This window comes from Phocoena phocoena, chromosome 2 (genome assembly GCF_963924675.1).
Source record: "Phocoena phocoena chromosome 2, mPhoPho1.1, whole genome shotgun sequence".
Taxonomy (NCBI): domain Eukaryota; kingdom Metazoa; phylum Chordata; class Mammalia; order Artiodactyla; family Phocoenidae; genus Phocoena; species Phocoena phocoena.
Window position 1 is genome coordinate 154,035,220 of NC_089220.1, and position 20,623 is coordinate 154,055,842.

Genomic DNA, 20,623 nt, shown 5'->3' on the forward strand with positions numbered 1-20,623 from the left:
TTTACAATAATGTTCTTTTAATGAAGATAAAAAATCATCAAGGAAATATTACAAAGGAAATAAAAATAACAAAGACAAAATTACATAATTTTGATACTTCATTAGACATAACTAGATTTTTCTGTAAGTTTAGCTAAACAACTATACAGTAATATTTAAATAAATCCATTTGTTTTATACAAAAGAAACACCCTAACACAGTAGAGTCTTGTAATGCCTTTGTGAACACCAATTTGATGCTTTAAGATTTTAATGTGCTGTTAACAAGTCATCAAACTCAGGCAAGTTTAGAAATGTCTTCGTATTGAATTCCTTCAACTCTGCGTCCTTTTAAAGGGCCCTACAAATTAAAATAATTGAAGAAGAGGTTAAGAACACACATGTACTTACAAAACAAGAAAAGGACACACACTTCTGGATCCAAATTTGCCTTTTTCACATCCCTATGATACCACTAAGGTACCTAACAGCTCTACACATCTGTGAATTTTACAAGTATTCTAAAGTATTCTACGGCAACCTCATCAAGAACTGGCCATATTTTCTTCAGTGCTATGTGGCATGTGTTATCTCTAGACCCTGTGGCAGAGACTGGCTAGCTGGTCAGTATCTCCTCTGCTTCCTGGAGAAAGTCACACTTCCTGGCTCCTTCTGTGGTCAGGTATGCCATGAGATGGAGCTCCGGCCCAAGGAAGGGAACAGAAGCGATGCGGGCCACTTCCAGGCCCAGGCTATGCTCCCCTCCACAGGCAACCCGTCATGCTCCCCGCGGCCTGCCTGAAGCACACGGACACGGCAGCTGTCAAAACCCCGGTTAAAGGTGGTAGAGCCACAAGTCAGAAGGACCCTGGGTGCACAAATCACCGCTAAGAAAAGAGCCATTCCCTGATTCAGAAGACCTGTTCTGGACTTCAAAATGAGAAGTTAATGTCTATTATGTTTGTGCCATGATCAGTTGGTTTTTTTTTTAAATAACAAATATTATTTTAAGCAATACAAATCCTCATACTCAAACATATGTGTCTAGTTTAGCTGTGACAGGCTGGTCTTATTACAGAAAATGAGTCTAACCTGAAATACATTTTCTTGTTCCCTTCATATCCAAAAAGGGAAAGGGGAAAGAAAACTGGATTAATGAAAGATGATACCTGTCATAAAAGCTGATACAGCCTGGGAACACAGAGGCTAAGAATATGGGCTCTGGACCCAGACTGCCCAAGTTCAAACCCCACCCTCGGCAGGTGACATAACCCCTCAGTGCCCCATTATCCCCTAGTGGGGAACAGTAACAGTACCCTACATTACTGGCTTGTTGAGAAATATAAATGAGTTAGCACATATAAAGTGCTCAGAATAACATCTGGAACATAATATGCCTATGAGCTCAATAATTTTTTTTCTCCCGTTGCGGAGCACAGGCTCCGGACGCGCAGGCTCAGCGGCCATAGCTCACGGGCCCAGCCGCTCCGTGGCATGTGGGATCCTCCCGGACCGGGGCACAAACCCGTGTCCCCCGCATCGCAGGAGGACTCTCAACCACTGTGCCACCAGGGAAGCCCAAGCTCAATAATTCTTAACCCTTATTATTAAATCTTTCAGTTAAAATTTAAAAGTTGGTCCTCTCCACTGCAAAATATAAAATGATGATGGTGACTCTAACCCTGGGCTGAGATTTTAACATTTTTTACCTTCCTTTAAAAAATGCTTTTAAAATGTCTTTCTTTTAATGTACTATAATGATTACATATAAAGGAAATAAGTTCCCAGATAAAGCATGACCCAGTTTGACATCATCAGGTTTAAAGGTCGAAGGTCAATCACACTTCTGTGATAAGAAGGCCAAGTAAGGGATAAAGAAGGGGGGCCAGACTTGGGTTAACTAGGCAAGTATCTAAAAAGTTGGGGCTGGTTTTGAACAATTTGTGAGCTATTTAAAAAATCTGCTTAATAAATGTATAAATTCCAAATCTTATGATACTGATACTAAAATTTAAGATGCCAGAAATAATAAAAATAGGAGAAACCACTCGAAAAGTTCATGTCTTTCAGGGCATTGACTTGGAGAAAACATGCGGACGTAGAGACAAGCTGACCGACATGCACAAACCAGCACAGATATTTTTAATGGAGGCAGGCTGCAAAACAAGAAGAAAAACCCAAAAAATTTGCATGTGGGTTTCCTCTCCCAAGAGTACATGCTGCTTTGCAATCAACCAGAAAGGCTTTCCCTGCGGATAACCTCCGAGGTTCTATCTCGGTCCGGCTCTGAGAGCGATGAAAGCATTAGAGGGGAAGATGGAGCTGTGGGTTCACAGCAAGGCCGGGAAGAAAGCAGTTCTCGAAAAGCATACAGACTGGCAACCAAAGGTGTGGATGGAACCTAGAATATCCTCAACAGTACTGAGTCTTTCTGTTTCCCTTAGATGAAAACATGAAGCGGGATCTAAGTTGGATAGTATTAGGAAACTAGAAAGTGGAGGAGATTCAACCTGCCAAGGAAATACGAGAGTTTCCAGATCTTATGCTGATTGAATCAGAAAAAAAAAAAAAAAAAACTGATTTAAAAAAGAACTTCAATCTGTTCATGTTGTCAGATTAATAAATTCCCTACTGACAGGTGACATTCCCTGTTCTTTTTTTTCCCCTTAGAGTTTATGTTCGTTGGTGATTAGGTTAGTATTTTCAAGGACAGGGAAAAAATGCTTAATTTACTGAAATGTGATTTCTTTCAAATAAGAACCTAAATGGTTTTTCTAGAAAGCTTTCCTGAGACACATGTTCTCAAACCAGTTTATAGGTGGGCTCAGGGGACCTAAGAACTCCTTAAAGGGAACACATAAAATTTGGCAGTTTATGTGCAGTTTCTTGCAGAGAGCCCAAAACTTTCATCAGACTCTTCAGGAAGTTGATTATTCCCCCAAACACTAAAACTTCCTGTAGTGGAGATGAAAAAGTTTCTCGTTTAGAGATAAAGATACACGGTGCAGTAGCGCAGGGATCTAAAAAGAATTAGGCAGTTAGGAAAGAACATGTTTCAGACCCTTCCTTCTGAAGACAGCTCAGGTCTCACTCAGCCTCATGTGCAGACCTGTCAGTGGACCATCAGTTCTAAGTCAACGAACAATTTTACTTAAATGTCAGATTTCTTAAAATCTATTTATTGATCTCTTCTACCTTAAATCCTTTATGAAAGAAAGATGGACATTAGAAAATATTATTGATCTCTGTGGCTTTTCCCCCACTAACTCTGACTATATATCCTCCACTAATCACACTACGGCAGATTGAGTTTTATGTTAGATGTGGGGGAAGAAAACTGGGATATAAAGCTATGTGTAATATATACAATGTTATAAAATAGAAATACTGAAAAAAAACAGACCAAAATATTAATGGAGGTTATCATTTGCCTGGAGGGTTTACGGGCAATTTTAAAAATTATTTATATTAAATTGTATTTTTCAGCTTTTATCCAAGAGTGCTGCTAGAGACTGAATGTTTGTGTCCCTGTCAAAATTCATTCAATACATTCAAAATGTGATGGTATTAGGAAGTGGGGTCTTTGGGAAGTGATTAGGTCATGAGGGCAGAGCCCCTGAGAATGCATTAGTGCCCTTAAAAAGGGATCCCAGAGAGCTCCCTTTCCCCTCCCACCATGTGAGGACACATTAACCAGGAAACAGGCCTTCAGCAGACATCGAATCTGCCTGTGCCTTGATCTTGGACTTCCAGCCTCCACAAACGTGAGAAATAGATTTCTGTTGTTTCTAAAGCCACCCCAGTCTATGGTATTTTGTTATAGCAGCCTGAACAGATTAAGACACATAAGGAATTTCTTTTGTAATCAGAAAATAAAATGCTTTAGTAATGTCGGTCATTAGAGAAAATAAGCTTATAGATTTCCAAATAGGACAGAAGGCAAACAGAAAACCCAAACTTAAAACACCAATCCGATGAAAAAAAACCATAGCACATTTTAAAAGCATTTTGAAATTTCCATCTTTGTGTAAACTATACTTACGGTTTCAATGACTATAGTAGCTGAAAAAGTCTTCTCATTGATGGATTCTAGGGTACCTTCATTTCCTCTGTAGCCTCCATTTAAAACGAGAATTCTTTTTCCTGTAACAGAAAAGGGTTAACACTTAATACAAAGAAAATGGCCACTTTCTTACAGCCAAACGCAATTACACTGAATCAACATAGTAGAAAACAAAACTCTTCTCTTAGATGTTCTTAACCATTTAATATCTGTATGATGCTACAGTACAGTTTGTAGATACTTTGATTACTGTAACATTACAAGACTCCTCATTTTTTCTACTTATTTGTCAAGGGATGTTTTAATTTTATACCAAGGAGTATAAGGTTCTTGGAGGAGATGCCCAGAGCCCAGAAGTAATCAGAAAAAATTCAGCTTACTTTTAATTTCTCTCTTTTTAAGATAAGATGGTTGCTAGTTTCATAAAAGCGTAAATATATGCCTGCTGTTTGGCTGAGCCATTCTATCTCTAAGAATTTTCTCAACAGAAATCATATATCCATACAAAGATCTGTATGTGAATGCTCATATAGCAGGTTTGTTTGTAATGGCCAAGAGCTGTAAACAACCCCAATGTCCATCAGTAGGTGACTGGATAAAGAAACTGGCACATCCACATAATGAAGTACTTGGCAATAAAGAGGAATAAAGTATAGATGCACACAACAACGTGAATGAATCCAAAATGATGTACTTAGTGAAAGAAGCCAGACAGAAACACAGGACACGTGGTATGATTTTATTTATATAAAATTGTAGAAAACTATGAGCTAATCTATAGTCACAGAAGGCAGACTGGTGGTTGTGTGGGGGACGGGAGACAGCAGGGAGTGAAGGACTATAAAGGAAACGGAGGAAACTTTGCGGGGTGATGGACACGTTTGCTAACTTGATTGTAAGGGTGGTTTTCACGGGAGTATGCATGTGTTGAAAACATCAAATTGTGTACTTTATACAGATGCAGTTTATGTTAATTACATCTTACTGAAGCTGAAAAAAAAGTCCACAATTTCTAATCCATAAAATGAATTTTATTTTATGGAGAAAGAATATAGGATCTGATAAACAGAAGTTTTAGAGACTAACATTATCACTGTGCCAGCAATGATACCACCATGAAGAGTCTGCGTCAGAGGCAAACAACCTAACTACAGAAGCATTTATACTAGATATGTGTAAGACAATTAAGGAAAAGAAAATGCAAAATAATACTGACTTTTACTTTACCATCTCAAATAACTAAACAAATATATTAATAATAATCCTAATATGATTGATTTTATCCAGATATGTCTGTGATTTGCTTCTGGAAAGAAAACAAAGATTCTAGAAAGGGAAAATTTATTTATGCCACAAAATAGCTTTCTCAGAGGACTGGCAAACTACCACCTCACCAAGTCAAACTGGGATCAGTTATATTGGCAGTTACATGTTTCTAAAAAGGAAACTCATACCCAGAACTATCAAGTAACGTCAAAAACTAAGGTTTTAAAGAATGGAATCACTTATTTCGATGGTATATTAAATGGTCTGCAAAAAGATTTACCTGGTGCTGGAATTACTGTTTCTAAATGAGTCTGGTCAAGTTTCAGCTTGTCTCCAGAATCAATCATCTTCACGACAGCTGTGTAATTGTCAATTACTTCCTGCCATGTAAAACCAACACTTTTATAACAGAAGAGACATGTGAACGGCAAAGTCCAAAGGACAGAAATAAATGTAAACAATGAAATTCTAACCAAAAGATAAGAGTAACTTGTTTTAAGAGCAACTCCTTGTATCAATGGAGCTTATTTTCTAGATGCCATATATGACCTCAGGCTATGGTTCTTAAAGAATTCAATTCAAAGCTTAGTGAAGGTTTTCATCTGGAAAGAAAAGGCTGGTGATCTTAGAATAAGACTTTAAGAAATACAATGAGAGGGATAATTCTGTGTCATTTCAAGTACAGTAGGAGGGCAACTTATGCATGCACAAGGGTGGGCTAGCATGAAACTATACTCAGGAAAAGCAAAAGAAAGAAAAAGACTGGAGCATTGATTTTTAAATTTTAAAATCCTAGAGCAATCAAAAGATAAGTCTCTCAGGCAAACCACAAGGAAGTCCTCCTTGGAACTCTGGGGCACTATTACATTGCCCGTCATTAACCAAGGGAATGTACCTTACTTACTAGCAAGGTGCGCTCACTGAATTTTTTTAAGAGGTGCCGATGGGATTTCATACATACCATTTGCTCTAGTAAGAAAGCCGACCAAAGTTAAGTATAAACTACGGTTGGAAATGAAATATTTCTCCAACCATTGGGAAGTCAGCCTTCCTTTCATGGAACCATCAAGAACCTTAGACACACTGCTTCTGTTACTAGGACTTGATTTTTAAGGAGTATCAAAATGGCTTTACTCAGCCACACACCAGCTCCTTCACCAAATTCCATCATAACTTCATGTTCTTACCTTAACAATCCCCTTTTTCTTATGATATTTCTCTCCAAGTTTTTTGGTTATAATTTTCACTACAATTTCCTGGAAAATAAGAAAAAAATAAAGATGGAAGGAATGATATAAATTATCTTTCCTCTTTTGATCCTTCATTTTAAACATTTTCACCAAAAATCATAGTAAAATGTTAACTGCTTTGCTAAATAAGACATTTTGGAGTTGGAAGTCTTCCCAACGATGGCAGAACATTTCCTTAGTAATCTTTCATTCCTTCTGTCTCTTTTTATTCAACACAGTTGGTTACCAAGAGGAAAAAACGCGTATCTCATGGCTGATTTCCATAGTGAAGATTTCCTGAAATCTAGGACTTTCATCCACCAATCTCAACTCTATTAATCCAGGTCTTTCATAGAGAGCTTCTTTCTTTCTCTCCATTCAAGGAAGAAAAAATGCCAAGGATGTTATATGTTGACATTCACCGCTGACAAAAAAACTCAAGAGAGCAGGAGTCTCACTGGGAACTGCAAGCAACGGAGGCTTTGAGCTAAAGCGCAACACTTTCCACAGTGCTCTCTTCTCATGATGTTGCTTTGGATTTTTGGTAAGACTGGACTCCTCCAGACTAGCTCCAGTTAAAAGCATCGCTCTTCTGAGCATCTAGTTCTCAACGGGAGAGAAATCTGAGTTTATTTCATATTAATGCATTCTGAGTTTGCTTCTTTATCATTGTTTTCCTGATTTCAATTGGCTAATGGCTGACGATGAAAATTAAATCACCTGACTTAATTCCAGATTCACTACAGCAATTCTGTATTTGCTACTTCAAGTGGATACAGCAGAAGTACTAGATGGTCACAAGTACTTCAATAAGCCAGGCTAAACATTACATTAACAAAAACCTAGTAAGGACTTTGGGGGAGAATATTTAACAGCAGAAAAATATGTTTAAGAGAAGGCTTGAATGTTCTTATTCTTAAGCCAGTATTCTATTAAGACTTTCTCAATGAAGCCATATAATACCAACAGCTTCTCTGATTTCTGGGCTAAATTTCTCAAAGGCCCTCATGGGTACACACACTTATAATTTAAACATAATTCATTACTTCATTGTACTATTGACACTTGCTTATAGCACATCTGTCAAAACTTTCTTTTCTGAGTTTAAAAACTAAAGCTCTCCAATCCATCTCTGTGGGCTGCTGGTTATTTTAACACACATACTGCCCATTTCAAAACGAGACACACACTGTTGTGGCCTCTCCCGTTGCGGAGCACAGGCTCTGGACGCGCAGACTCAGCGGCCATGGCTCATGGGCCCAGCCGCTCCGCGGCATGTGGGATCTTCCCAGACTGGGGCACAAACCTGTGTCCCCTGCATCGGCAGGCGGACTCTCAACCACTGCGCCACCAGGGAAGCCCTGATCTTCACTTTTAATGTAACATTCTCCAAGAGGAGCTAGGAAGAAAATCTGAATAATTTACTATACTAGAAGATTATCAAACTGAAAATAAAATTTTTTTTAAAGTATTGTCAATGCAGGGACTTCCCTGGTGGTCCAGTGGTTAAAGACTTCGCCTTCCAATGCAGGGGGTGTGGGTTCAATTCCTGGTTGGGGAAGTAAGATCCCACATGCCTTGTGGCCAAAAAACCAGGGCGTAAAACAGAGGCAATATTGTAAGGAGTGCAATAAAGACTTTAAAAATGGTCCACATTAAAAAAAAAAATCTTAAAAAAAAAAATATTGTCAATGGGAAGAGAACTTTTAGACTAACTAAAAATGCTTTTTTTTTTTTTTTTTGCTTTTGGTTTGTTTTCTTTTTCCTTTAAACCAATGGTTCTGAAAAAAGGTGATTCTAAACATGAGAATCACCTAGGCGGTTAGTGAAAATAGCCATTTCACCCCAGGAGACTGGACAGTGGTAGTATTGAAGCATATATATCTTGGAAAGAAATGGCCTAAATTTTTTTGAATTGTGCTCTGGTTAAGAACCACTGCTCTAAGCAAAATTCTTGATCACACTTTCATAAACAATATATGAAACTACTAATATCAAATGCTAGCTACTCCGACAGGGAAAGCAAACAAAATAATCCATAGATGGTTGCCTCTCTCTAGGTCCTTCCTTTTCTAATCTTGACCCAGACTTCTACTCAGAGACGGAAGTCAGGGAGACTAATGCATCCCAGGAAGTAATGTTTATTAGGGCAGAGTACAACCTAGTGAATATGCCAGGGACATCCTAGCTCACCACTTTCTAAATGACCTTGGGGGAATTACTCAAATAATCTATACCTCAGTTTTCTCACCTATAAGAAGGGAATAATAATAGTAATCACCTTGTAGGGCTGATATGAGAATTAACTGAAATAATTCATATGAAGCATATTTTTTAATAGTTTTTCTTTTTTTTTTAATTGAAGTATAGTTGATTTACAATGTTGTGTTAGTTTCAGGTGTACACCACAGTGATTCAATTATATGTATATGTTTATCTATTCTTTTTCAGATTCTTTTCCCTTATAGGTTATTAAAAAATATTGAGTATAGTTCCCTGTGCTATACCATAGGTCCTTGTTGGTTATCTGTTTTATACATAATAGTGTGTAACTGGTAATCCCAAACTCCTAATTTATCCCCTCCCTACTCCCTGCCTTTCCCCTTTGGTAACCATAAGTCTGTTTTCCATGTCAGTGGGTCTATTTGTTTTGTAAAGAAGCTCATTTGTATCTATTTTTTTTTAGATTCCACACATAAGTGATATCATATGATATTTGTCTTTCTCTGTCTGGTTTATGAAGCACTTATTCTCTATTTAATACAGCAAGGATTTTCATTTTACATAACTTATTTCATGATCTTTCATGTGATCACCAGGCAAATATTTCCCATTGTATAAGAACATAAACTAAGACATGGAAACAAAATTATTTTTAAGCTAGTGAGGGAATAACTATGAAGATTTAAATTAGAACTTTATGCTTTTTGATCTTCAAGATCATTATTAATAATAATAAAAGTAAATCAGAAATTTTCAAATCAGAAATTACCCAAATAATTACTTTCCACTCTCGAGTTATTGATCAAGCCAGCTTCCTTAAGGAAAACTAAGATACCCTGAAGGTTTTATGAAAACTTCATATTCCAGTAAGTTCAAAACCGAGCAGCAATAAATAAAAAATATTTAAAGTACTGAAATGTTTTAAAATTATTATGCAATTGTTATCTTAAAAGAATAAGAAATAAAGTGAAATAAGTCAGAGAAAGATAAAAACTATGACATCATTTATATGTGGAATCTAAAAAATACAACAAACTAGTGAATACAACAAAAAAGAAGCAGACTCACAAATATAGAGAACAAATTAGTGGTTACCAATGGGGAGAGGGAAGTGGAGAGGGGCAATAAAGGGATGAGGGAAAAAAAAGTTATTATGGGCTTACATGAAATCATGTGTGTGAAACTTTTGAAAACTGGAAAGCACTACAGAATTTAAAGAATCTTTCTTTCAATAAAAAAAAATTTTTTAAAGACTTTAGTAAATTAGATTAAGAAAAAACGAAAAAACAGAAGCAGCAATAATAAAAAAGCAATAAAAAACAAATCTTTCCTTGAACTTATATAATTAAAACGTGTTTTTAGAAAAGGGAACCCTCTTGCACTGTTGGTGGGTATGTAAATTGATACAGCCACTATGGAGAACAGTATGGAGGTTCCTTAAAAAAACTAAAAATAGAACTACCATATGACCCAGCAATCCCACTACTGGGCAAAGAGTCATGTACCACAATGTTCATTGCAGCTGTATTTACAATAGCCAAGACATGGAAGCAACCTAAGTGTCCATCGACAGATGAATGGATAAAGAAGATGTGGCAGGCATATACAATGGAATATTACTCAGCCATAAAAAGAAACGAAATTGAGTTATTTGTAGTGAGGTGGTTGGACCTAGAGTCTGTCATACAGAGTGAAGTAAGTCAGAAAGAGAAAAATAAATACCATATGCTAACACATATATATGGAATCTAAAAAAAAAAATTGGTTATGAAGAACCTAGGGGCAGGATGGGAATAAAGACACAGACCTACTAGAGAATGGACTTGGGGACATGGGGAGGGGGAAGGGTAAGCTGGGACAAAGTGAGAGAGTGGCATGGACATATATACACTACCAAATGTAAAATCAATAGCTAGTGGGAAGCAGCCACGTAGCACAGGGAGATCAGCTCGGTGCTTTGTGACCACCTAGAGGGGTGGGATAGGGAGGGTTGGAGGGAGGGAGGGAGGGAGACGCAAGAGGGAAGAGATATGGGGATATATGTATAGCTGATTCACTAACACACCATTGTAAAGCAATTATACGCCAATAAAGATGTTAAAGAAAAAAAAAAAAGCTGTTTTTACAACAAAGTACCTAACTGGGTATTCTTATAGCAAAAACTGAAAATAATTCCAGGCTTAAATTCAAGGTGTCCATACACAAATTTGGCATTAAACTCAAGAAACATTACTGGTCCATGAACATGAAGTAACCCTCTAATAACAATACAACCAATGCTTACAGAGTAGATGCAAAGACAAGTCATTAAAGTTATAAATCTATCTACAGAATTTACAGATATTTAAGAAATTTAGTCATTTATAGCAAATGCTATTTAAATCATTTGCTTAAAAGCACATTTAGAAGTAAGAAGCCCCAGCGGGATACGTACAGGCTGGAGCCAGTAATCTGTTCGGGCAGCTCTTTTCTTCTCCTCTTCAATCTGGAGGACGCATGAGACATTCACAAAATTACCTCTTTAAAATCCTCAATTTATTTCAAATAACATTCCATTTAGCAAAAGAACACCATAAAACACACTTCACAGAAGATCGATATAATTTGCAATCTCTGATAAACACAAACCTTTTTTTGCAATTAGTTTTTGATTGAAAAAAAAAGCAACCTGGATTTAGGAAAATAAGTGATAGGCAAGTCAACTGACCAAGAATTTAAACGTAAGCAACCTCTATTGAGTCAATACTGCATCGCCACCTGCCAGCATTACTCTGCCCTATCCCTGCTTCCTCCTCTGGACTGTCATGCGCTGGAAAACAGGTGATGTTTTCAGGGGGCAAAAACATAACTCTTACAGACCAATTCAGCACAGCATAGATGGGTATACAGTTTGATGGCAAAGAGGAGCTTCCCTGTTTGATAAGGATAATAAAGCCTGTGAATGGAGGGGAAGAAAAACACAACCAGGAGAGAAGTAAATGAAAGGGTGACCAAAAGGAAAACGTGCTGACCAGCTGACCTGGCTGTATCTCACACCTTTTTCTTTCTCAACTGCTCAGTTAACCCTAAGTACCTACTTTCAAAGGGACTGAACAATGTCGCTCTTTGGTTGATTCAAAACCTCATCTTAATTCCTCCAACTTTCCAATATGAACAAAAAATATTCTAAACTTGGCATGGTTATATTCTAAGCAGGTAGATCTGGCTTTCCATTTTACTTTGAATTAAATCAAAATGGCTTATAAGACCTCTGTGGTGTTGCCCGTTTCTCTCTCCAACCTCAAATGCCACCACTCTTATGCTTACCATGCTCTAGCCACCTGGATCTTCCCTTTGGATGCTGAGCTAGAGATCTCCCCTGCCCTAGTGGGGGAACAAGCTATCTCCCCACTCCCTGCCCTCAGACCTCCTCAGCACATAGCATTTTGTAATTACTTATCCACTGGTTCACTTGGTCGTGGAATGCCTCCTTCACTAGGGTGAAAGCTCCATGACATGCAGGGACTGTTTTTCTCCCTACTCTACACATGCAGGACCTCACATGATGCCCAGCACGTAACAGCAACTCAGTATCTGCTGAATGATGTAATGACTACATCTCACAGCGTACACACGTCATATTATACTTTAAGCTTTTCTAACTGTCCTGCATTGTGTGAGGACTCAGTAACAGGGAAGACCAAACAGTTACTCCCATCCCTTGACAAATGAAAAGGAATGAGGAGACCAGAGGAAATGATGTTACAGGGAAAAACGTTAGCTTCTTGTACCCATTTATTCTTTCTCTTCGCCTTTTCTACTTATTTCATAAATTTATTGATAAGGGAAGGTGATGTGTTGGAAGGGAGAAAGGAATATTTAGGAATATATTAAGAACCTTCTGCAGAACGGCTCTAGAATTTCAGGTAAATTTAGAGCAAAAGTATAGCCCTAGATCCAGATAATCATAGGTTTTCACTGATTCATCATATAAACTTGGCCATCAGGTTAAATCACATTAAAAATATGTCAGAGGGCTTCCCTGGTGGCGCAGTGGTTGAGAGTCCGCCTGCCGATGCAGGGGACACGGGTTCATGCCCCGGTCCGGGAGGATCCCACATGCCACAGAGCGGCTGGGCCCGTGAGCCACGGCCACTGAGCCTGCGCATCCGGAGCCTGTGCTCCACAGCGGGAGAGGCCACAACAGTGAGAGGCCCGCGTACCGCGAAAAAAAAAATAATGTCAGAGCTTTCTCTACCAGGTAGGAGGTGGTAAGTGGAAGTCAGAGGCAACAGGAGAGCCTAGGTTGGTGGGGGCATCCATGGAGGATGCCAATTTCACGAAGCCACCAAAGGTGAGCAGAGCTTTCATTTCTGGCTTCAATTACCACTGAGGTTCTCCTAAACTAACTTTATTGACCATAATTTCATGGAGTGTTTTGAAGACAGCACTTGAGGCAAGAAAATAAACCTATCTAAGGACGTTCCAGCCCCATTCAGATGGAACTACACCTAGGCTCTTTTTTCCTAACCTGGTATGAGCACATTTTTCTCACTTTATATTAATCTCATAATTGGTGAAACTATTTAACTTTCCTTGGTTGGAATCACATAATTCCCCTAACAGCTAGAGTTGACAAGCACTTCATAAAGCGTACCTCCATGATTTCATCGAGTGCAGATTTCTTCTTCTTCTTTTCTTTTGACTGAGCTGAGCTCTGGGAAGATTCCTTCCGTTTCACCGATGCTGCGTTCCCTACTGTCTTCAGAGCACTTGGTCCCAAAGAACTGATGGGAAGAGGAACTGTGCTGTTAACAAAAACTGTGCAAAGACGCAGGCTTTATATAATGTGCAAAAGGAACAACACAGAAGATATCTGTTATATGGTTAGCCTCGAACAGATTAGTCAAAACTACAAAGGGCGCGTCTATCACTTACAGGACCGGGAGCACCATGAGAACATGGAACCCTTCCTGTCCCCCCACCTTCAGCTAGTGCCACTCTATCAGTGTGGCTGAGTGACGGGTGACAGCATTGGCTTCAGGGTTGGGGCCACCAGGGTTTGATCCTACTTCTGCTGGGACCTTGAGCAATTAACTTTTCTAAGCCTCATTTCCTCACATATAAACGGGGGTAGTAATGTGACCCAACTCTAGCTCGACCGGCAGGATTAAGTGAGATGTTTGTAAAACAGCTGGTAGAAGTCCGGCACATTATCAGTTCTATTTCTTTAAAGCAAAGATCTCAACATCCAATTAAAATTTTTTTTATCGTTCCCAATTGCCTAACGTCGTCAGTGTACATTCTACATTTCTGAGCGCCATCATAAAATTGTCACCACAGGCCCCAGAATGCCATCCCTGATGTATTACGTATACTTGTCATTCTGTACACTCTGCTATTGACTGAGCCATGCCCTGTGCTTCAAGCTTTTGCAAATCTGCACATGCCTCTTTTATACCTAAAATAGTCTCTCCATTTATCTCCATTTGCTGAACTTCTTTAAGATCCATTCTTCATGAGGCTTCTTGGAATTTGTTGTTTTTGAACCGCCATAGCACTTTGGGGCAGGCATCCCACTCCACCTGGTATATAATCATTTGTATATATGACTCCTCTCTCACAGTAGGGGAGAGAATATATATATCCATATATATATATATATATATATATATATATATATTTATTTTTCCCCCCTGTAAAGTAGCAGTAACTATCTTGTGACTCAGATAAAATAGATGCTCCATTAATATTTGCTGACTCACTGAATATTATCAGTATAATTATTTAATTTGTCATACTTGTAAAATACAAAGAACACATATTTGCACAAAGCTACCATGGAAACAAGAAAAAAAGTGTGATTATAGAGAATACAGTCGAGTTAATATTTTCCACTCTTTGGACCTTTTCCTTTAGGCATTTAAAGGCAGCATTAGCTTTATTAGCAGCCGGATGACTGTAAGGACTCCCAGTGGAGCCTGCAGTCAACTTAAATCCCTGCTTCTTATATGGGGAGGCTGCAGGTCAGGACTCCCACACCCTGTCTTCATAGAAGCCATTCTCTCTTTATCTAACTGGAAGGCTTTAATTTTACCCTTGCGATATTTCACTTACTAGGTTTTGTCCCATAATTCAATCCTCTGACATATTTTTAAGTTCTAAGGTTTGTGACAACTGTAAATAATATACATTGGTTGTGAACAGATTAAGTCCAAATAAAGATAAACTCTTCAACATGCTACTCAAAATAAATATTCTTTGGAGTTAAATGTAATTTGAGCTAGGAATCCACTGAATTTAGCAATAATTCCAGATCATAAACAACCACAATATGTCTATATAATAGGCACTAATAATCCCAGCAGAAGGGCAGTTAGGATTACGTGGCTATTTTCGGGTCTAGTAATTACTTCTTCCTTACATGTTCACAAACCACTATTTCCTACTATAATCACTGGGAAAAGCTAGCTACTATTGTGTTCTGAAGATTTTTTCTCCACTTTTAGAAAAAACATTTGCTTATTTTTCTGCTTTCTGTGTCTTCTCACATTCTCCATGATTCCTCAAATTTTATCAACAGTGAGTCGTCAAACACATCTATAAATTATTCAATATTTTGGTATTTGTTTCAGCTTGGAAATTTAACGCAATTTAAAAATGGACAATAGACAATTCTCCAAAGATCTATAAATGGCCAGAAAGCACATGAAAAGATGCTTAACATCACTAATCATTCGGAAACTGCAAATCAAAACCACAATGAAATACTACCCACACTCATTAGGATTGCTATTATAAAAAATTACAGAAAATAACAAGCACTGGCAAGGATGTGCAGAAACTGGAACCCTTGTGTAATTGCTGGTGGGAATGTAAAATACTGCAGCTGCTGTGGAAAACCTTTTAAAAGTTAAACACAGAATTACCATACAATACAGCAATTCCACTTCCAGGTAAACACCCAAAGGAATTGAAAGCAGGGACTTGAGCAGGTATCTGTACACCGATGTTCGGAAGAGCATTAATCACAAGAGCCAAAAGGTAAAAACAACTCAAATGTTCACTGACAGATGAATGGATAAACAAACTGTGGTCTATATATACAGTGGGGTATTATTCAGATTAAAAAGGAACGAAATTCTGATCCATGCCACAACATGGATAAACCCCGAAGAGCTTATGCTAAGTGAAAGAAGCCAGACACAAAAGGACAAACACTGTATGATTCCACTCAAATGAGGCAGTCACATTCATAAAGACAGAAGAGTAGAACAGAGGTAACCGGGGGCGAAGGGGAAGTGTCGTGGGGGGTTATTTTTTAGTGGGTTCAGAGTTTCAGTTTTGGATGATGAAAAGATCTGGAGATGGATACCGGCGATAGTTGCACAGCAATGTGAATCTACTTAATGCCACTGAATCGTATACTTAAAAGTGGTTAAAATGGACCATCTTATGTTATGTATATTTCACCACACAAGAAAACTAAACTGAATAGGAAAAATAAAGTTTTCTATTTAGCAAATGTATTCAGCATTACTAAATGATTAAAATGTGAGAATCATCGGGAATAAAAAGCTAAACAGAATAGCCCATCAGGATCTCATGATGTAGTGGGAGAACAGATACGGAGGGCATTGCACGGAGAGAGAGCAGTAGATGCAAGCGAGGGTGAGACCACAGAGTGCTTAGGAGACAAATGGCTTAGCAGAGCTGTGGTGCAGATGGCAGGTGGTACGCCTGTAAACGTAACTAGAGGTTATCATATAGACGATGGCCTAAATTGCTGAAAGTCTTTAACAAGAGAAAGACATGGTAAGATTTGACGTTCAGAAAGCTCCTTTCTGCTTGTGATATCAAGAATCTCTTAGAGGGACTTCCCTGGTGGCAGAGTGGTTAAGAATCTGCCTGCCAACATAGGGAACACGGGTTCAATCCCTGGTCCGGGAAGATCCCACGTGCCGCGGAGCAACTGAGCCCATGCGCCACAACTACTGAGCCGGCGTGCCACAACTACGGAAGCCTGCGCACCTAGAGCCCGTGCTCCACAACAAGAGAAGCCACCACAATGAGAAGCCCACGCACCACAACGAAGAGTAGCCCCCACGCACAGCAATGAAGATCCAACACAGCCAAGAATTAATTAATTAAATTTTAAAAAAGAATCTCTTAGAGCTAAAATGAATAAATGAAAAATATAAAGAATGTTGATGAGACATGATGAAGGACAGTATTCTAAAAGATTAATAAAACGGATAATAAATTTGAATACCTCGTTGAAAAGAATATTCTAGAAAAACAAAAATTATACAAATGGTAAAAATTGAGGGCTTCTCTGGTGGCACAGTAGTTGAGAGTCCACCTGCCGATGCAGGGGACACGGGTTGGTGCCTCAGTCTGGGAAGATCCCACATGCCACGGAGCGGCTAGGCCCGTGAGCCATGGCTGCTGAACCTGTGCATCCGGAGCCTGTGCTCCGCAACGGGAGAGGCCACAACAGTGAGAGGCTCACATACCGAAAAAAAAAAAAAAAAAAGAAAATAGGCAATTTGTTTCCAGCTTTGCTTTGTATGATATTTAATCTTACACCAGCTGCTGTACCAATAATGCCCCTCCAGCCCAAAAAAAGATTCTAGTAGAAAGGTGAGAGATTGAGACAGGGTCAAATGAGGTTAAAATCAAGGCAGGAAATGGAACGGAAGGCTTCTAGAACAGCCCTAGGATTCTGCTTTCAGTAACTGGAGTGAGCATGTGTGCAATTAAGAGACAGGGAAGCCACACCGAAGCGGAGTTACTGAGCTGATGAGTTGTGGCCCAGGCAGTGTTATTCACGTGTATGAACACAGCTGGAATCTTCATTAGCTACCTGTCAGACCGGGCCCAGTGCCAAGCCTTCCTGGAGACACGGAGGTGTGTGCAGGCCAGGCTGTGCCTGGAGACGGAAAACCAGAGACAGCGTGTGGCTGACAGGGTCTTGGTGCTCCGGTTGGGTGTCAGGCCTGAGCCTCTGAGGTAGAAGAGCCGAGTTCAGGACTTTGGTCCACCAGAGACCTCCCGGCCCCATGTAATCTCTATAGGCGAGAGCCCTCCCAGAGATCTCCGTCTCAACGCTAAGACCCAGCTCAACTCAACGACCAGCAAGCTCCAGTGCTGGACACCCCATGCCAAACAACTAGAAACACAGGAACACAACCCCACCCATTATCAGAGAGGCTGCCTAAAATCATAATAAGTTCACAGACACCTCAAAACACACCACCGGATACAGTCCTGCCCACCAAAAGACAAGATCCAGCCTCATCCACCAGTACACAGGAACCAGTCGCCTCCATCAAGAAGCCTACACAACCCACTGGGGGCAGACACCAAAAACAACGGGAACTACTAACCTGTAGCCTGTGAAAAGGAGATCCTAAACACAGTAATTTAAGCAAAATGAGAAAACACAGAAATATGCAGCAGATGAAGGAGCAAAGTAAAAAACCACCAGATAAAACAAATGAAGAGGAAATAGGCAGTCTACCTGAATAAGAATTCAGAGTAATGATAGTAAAGATGAGCCAAAATCTTTGAAATAGAATGGAGAAAATGCAAGAAATGTTTAACAAGGAACTAGAAGAACTAAAGAGCAAACAAACAATGATGAACAACTCAATAAAGGAAATTAAAGATTCTTTACAAGGAATCAATAGCAGAATAACTGAAGCAGAAGAACGGATAACTGACCAGGAAGATAAAATAGTGGAAATAACTACTGCAGAGCAGAATAAAGAAAAAAGAATGAAACGAATTGAGGACAGTCTCAGAGACCTCTGGGACAATATTAAACACACCAACATTTGAATTATAGGGGTCCCAGAAGAAGAAGAGAAAAAGAAAGGGACTGAGAAAATATATGAAGAGATTATAGTTGAAAACTTCCCTAATATGGGAAAGGAAATAATCAAATCCAGGAAGTGCAGAGTCGCACACAGGATAAGTCCAAGGAGAAACACGCCAAGACACATATTAATCAAACTATCAAAAATTAAATACAAAGAAAAAATATTAAAAGCAGCAAGGGAAAAGCAACAAATAACATACAAGGGAATCCCCATAAGGTTAACAGCTGATTTTTCAGCAGAAACTCTGCAGGCCAGAAGGGAGTGGCAGGACATATTTGAAGTGATAAGAGAGAAAAACCTACAACCAAGATTACTCTACCCAGCAAGAATCTCATTTACATTTGACAGAGAAATTAAAACCTTTACAGACAAGCAAAAGCTAAGAGAATTTAGCACCACCAAACCAGCTTTACAACAAATGCTAAAGAAACTTCTCTAGGCAGGAAACACAAGAGAAGGAAAATACCTACAAAAAAAAAACCCAAAACAATTAAGAAAATGGTAATAGGAACATACATATTGATAACTACCTTAAATGTAAATGGATTAAATGCTCCAACCAAAAGACATAGGCTGGCTGAATGGATACAAAAACAACACCAATATATATGCTGTCTACAAGAGACCCACTTCAGACCTAGGGACACATACAGACTGAAAGTGAGGGGAGAGAAAAAGATATTCCATGCAAATGGAAATCAAAAGAAAGCTGGAATAGCAATTCTCATATCAGACAAAACAGACTTTAAAATAAAGACTATTACAAGAGACAAAGAGGGACATTACATAATGATCAAGGGATCAACCAAAGAAGAAGATATAACAATGGTAAATATTTATGCACCCAACATAGGAGCACCTCAATACATAAGGCAAATTCTAACAGCCATAAAAGGGGAAATCAACAGTAAAACAATAATAGTAGGGGACTTTAACACCCCACCTTCACCAATGGACAGATCATCCAAAATGAAAATAAATAAGGAAACACAAGCTTTAAATGACACATTAAACAAGATGGACTTAACTAATATTTATAGGACATTCTAACCAAAAACAAAAGAATACACTTTTTTCTCAAGTGCTCATGGAACATTCTCCAGGATAGATCGTATCTTGGGTCACAAATCAAGCCTTGGTAAACTTAAGAAAATTGAAATCGTATCAAGTATCTTTTCAAACCACAATACTATGAGACTAGATATCAATAAGAGGGAAAAAACCTGTAAAAAATACAAACACATGGAGGCTAAATAATACACTACTAAATAACAAAGAGATCACTGAAGAAATCAAAGAGGAAATCAAAAAATACCTAGAAACAAATGACAATGAAAACACAACATCCCAAAACTACGGGATGCAGCAAAAGCAGTTCTAAGAGGGAAGTTTACAGCAATACAATCCTATCTCAAGAAACAAGAAAAACCTCAAATAAACAACCTAACCTTACACCTAAAGCAATTAGAGAAAGAAAAACAAAAAACCCCCAAGGTTAGCAGAAGGAAAGAAATCATAAAGATCGGATCAGAAATAAATGAAAAAGATATGACGGAAACAAACACAAAGTTCAATAAAACTAAAAGCTGGTGCTTTGAGAAGATAAACAAAATTGATAAACCATTAGCCAGACTCTTCAAGAAAAGAAGGGAGAAGACTCAAATCAACAGAATTAGAAATGAAAAGGAGAAGTAACAACTGACACTGCAGAAATGCAAAGGATCATGAGAGCTTACTGCAAGCAACTATATGTCAATAAAATGGACAACCTGGAAGAAATGGAGAAATTCTTAGAAAAGCACAACCTTCTGAGACTGAACCAGGAATAAACAGAAAATATAAACAGACCAATCACAAGCACTTAAATTGAAACTGTGATTAAAAATCTTCCAAAAGACAAAAGCCCAGGACCACATGGCTTCACAGGCAAATTCTATCAAAGATTTAGAGAAGAGCTAACACTTATCCTTCTCAGACTCTTCCAAAATATAGCAGAGGGA

The 20,623-nt window shown here is 38.6% G+C and overlaps 1 protein-coding gene across 1 annotated transcript in view; it reads right to left on the minus strand.

The window, feature by feature from the left end:
* Positions 1-20,623, minus strand: part of KIN (Kin17 DNA and RNA binding protein) — a 37,093-nt gene continuing 16,470 nt past the window's right edge. The window contains exons 8-13 of the mRNA XM_065872093.1: positions 13,397-13,526; positions 11,195-11,245; positions 6,496-6,564; positions 5,589-5,688; positions 4,022-4,122; positions 1-340 (exon numbers count right to left, since the gene is read on the minus strand). Coding sequence (XP_065728165.1) covers positions 278-340; positions 4,022-4,122; positions 5,589-5,688; positions 6,496-6,564; positions 11,195-11,245; positions 13,397-13,526 — 514 coding nt within the window. The 3' untranslated portion in view covers positions 1-277. The remainder of the gene's footprint in view (positions 341-4,021; positions 4,123-5,588; positions 5,689-6,495; positions 6,565-11,194; positions 11,246-13,396; positions 13,527-20,623) is intronic.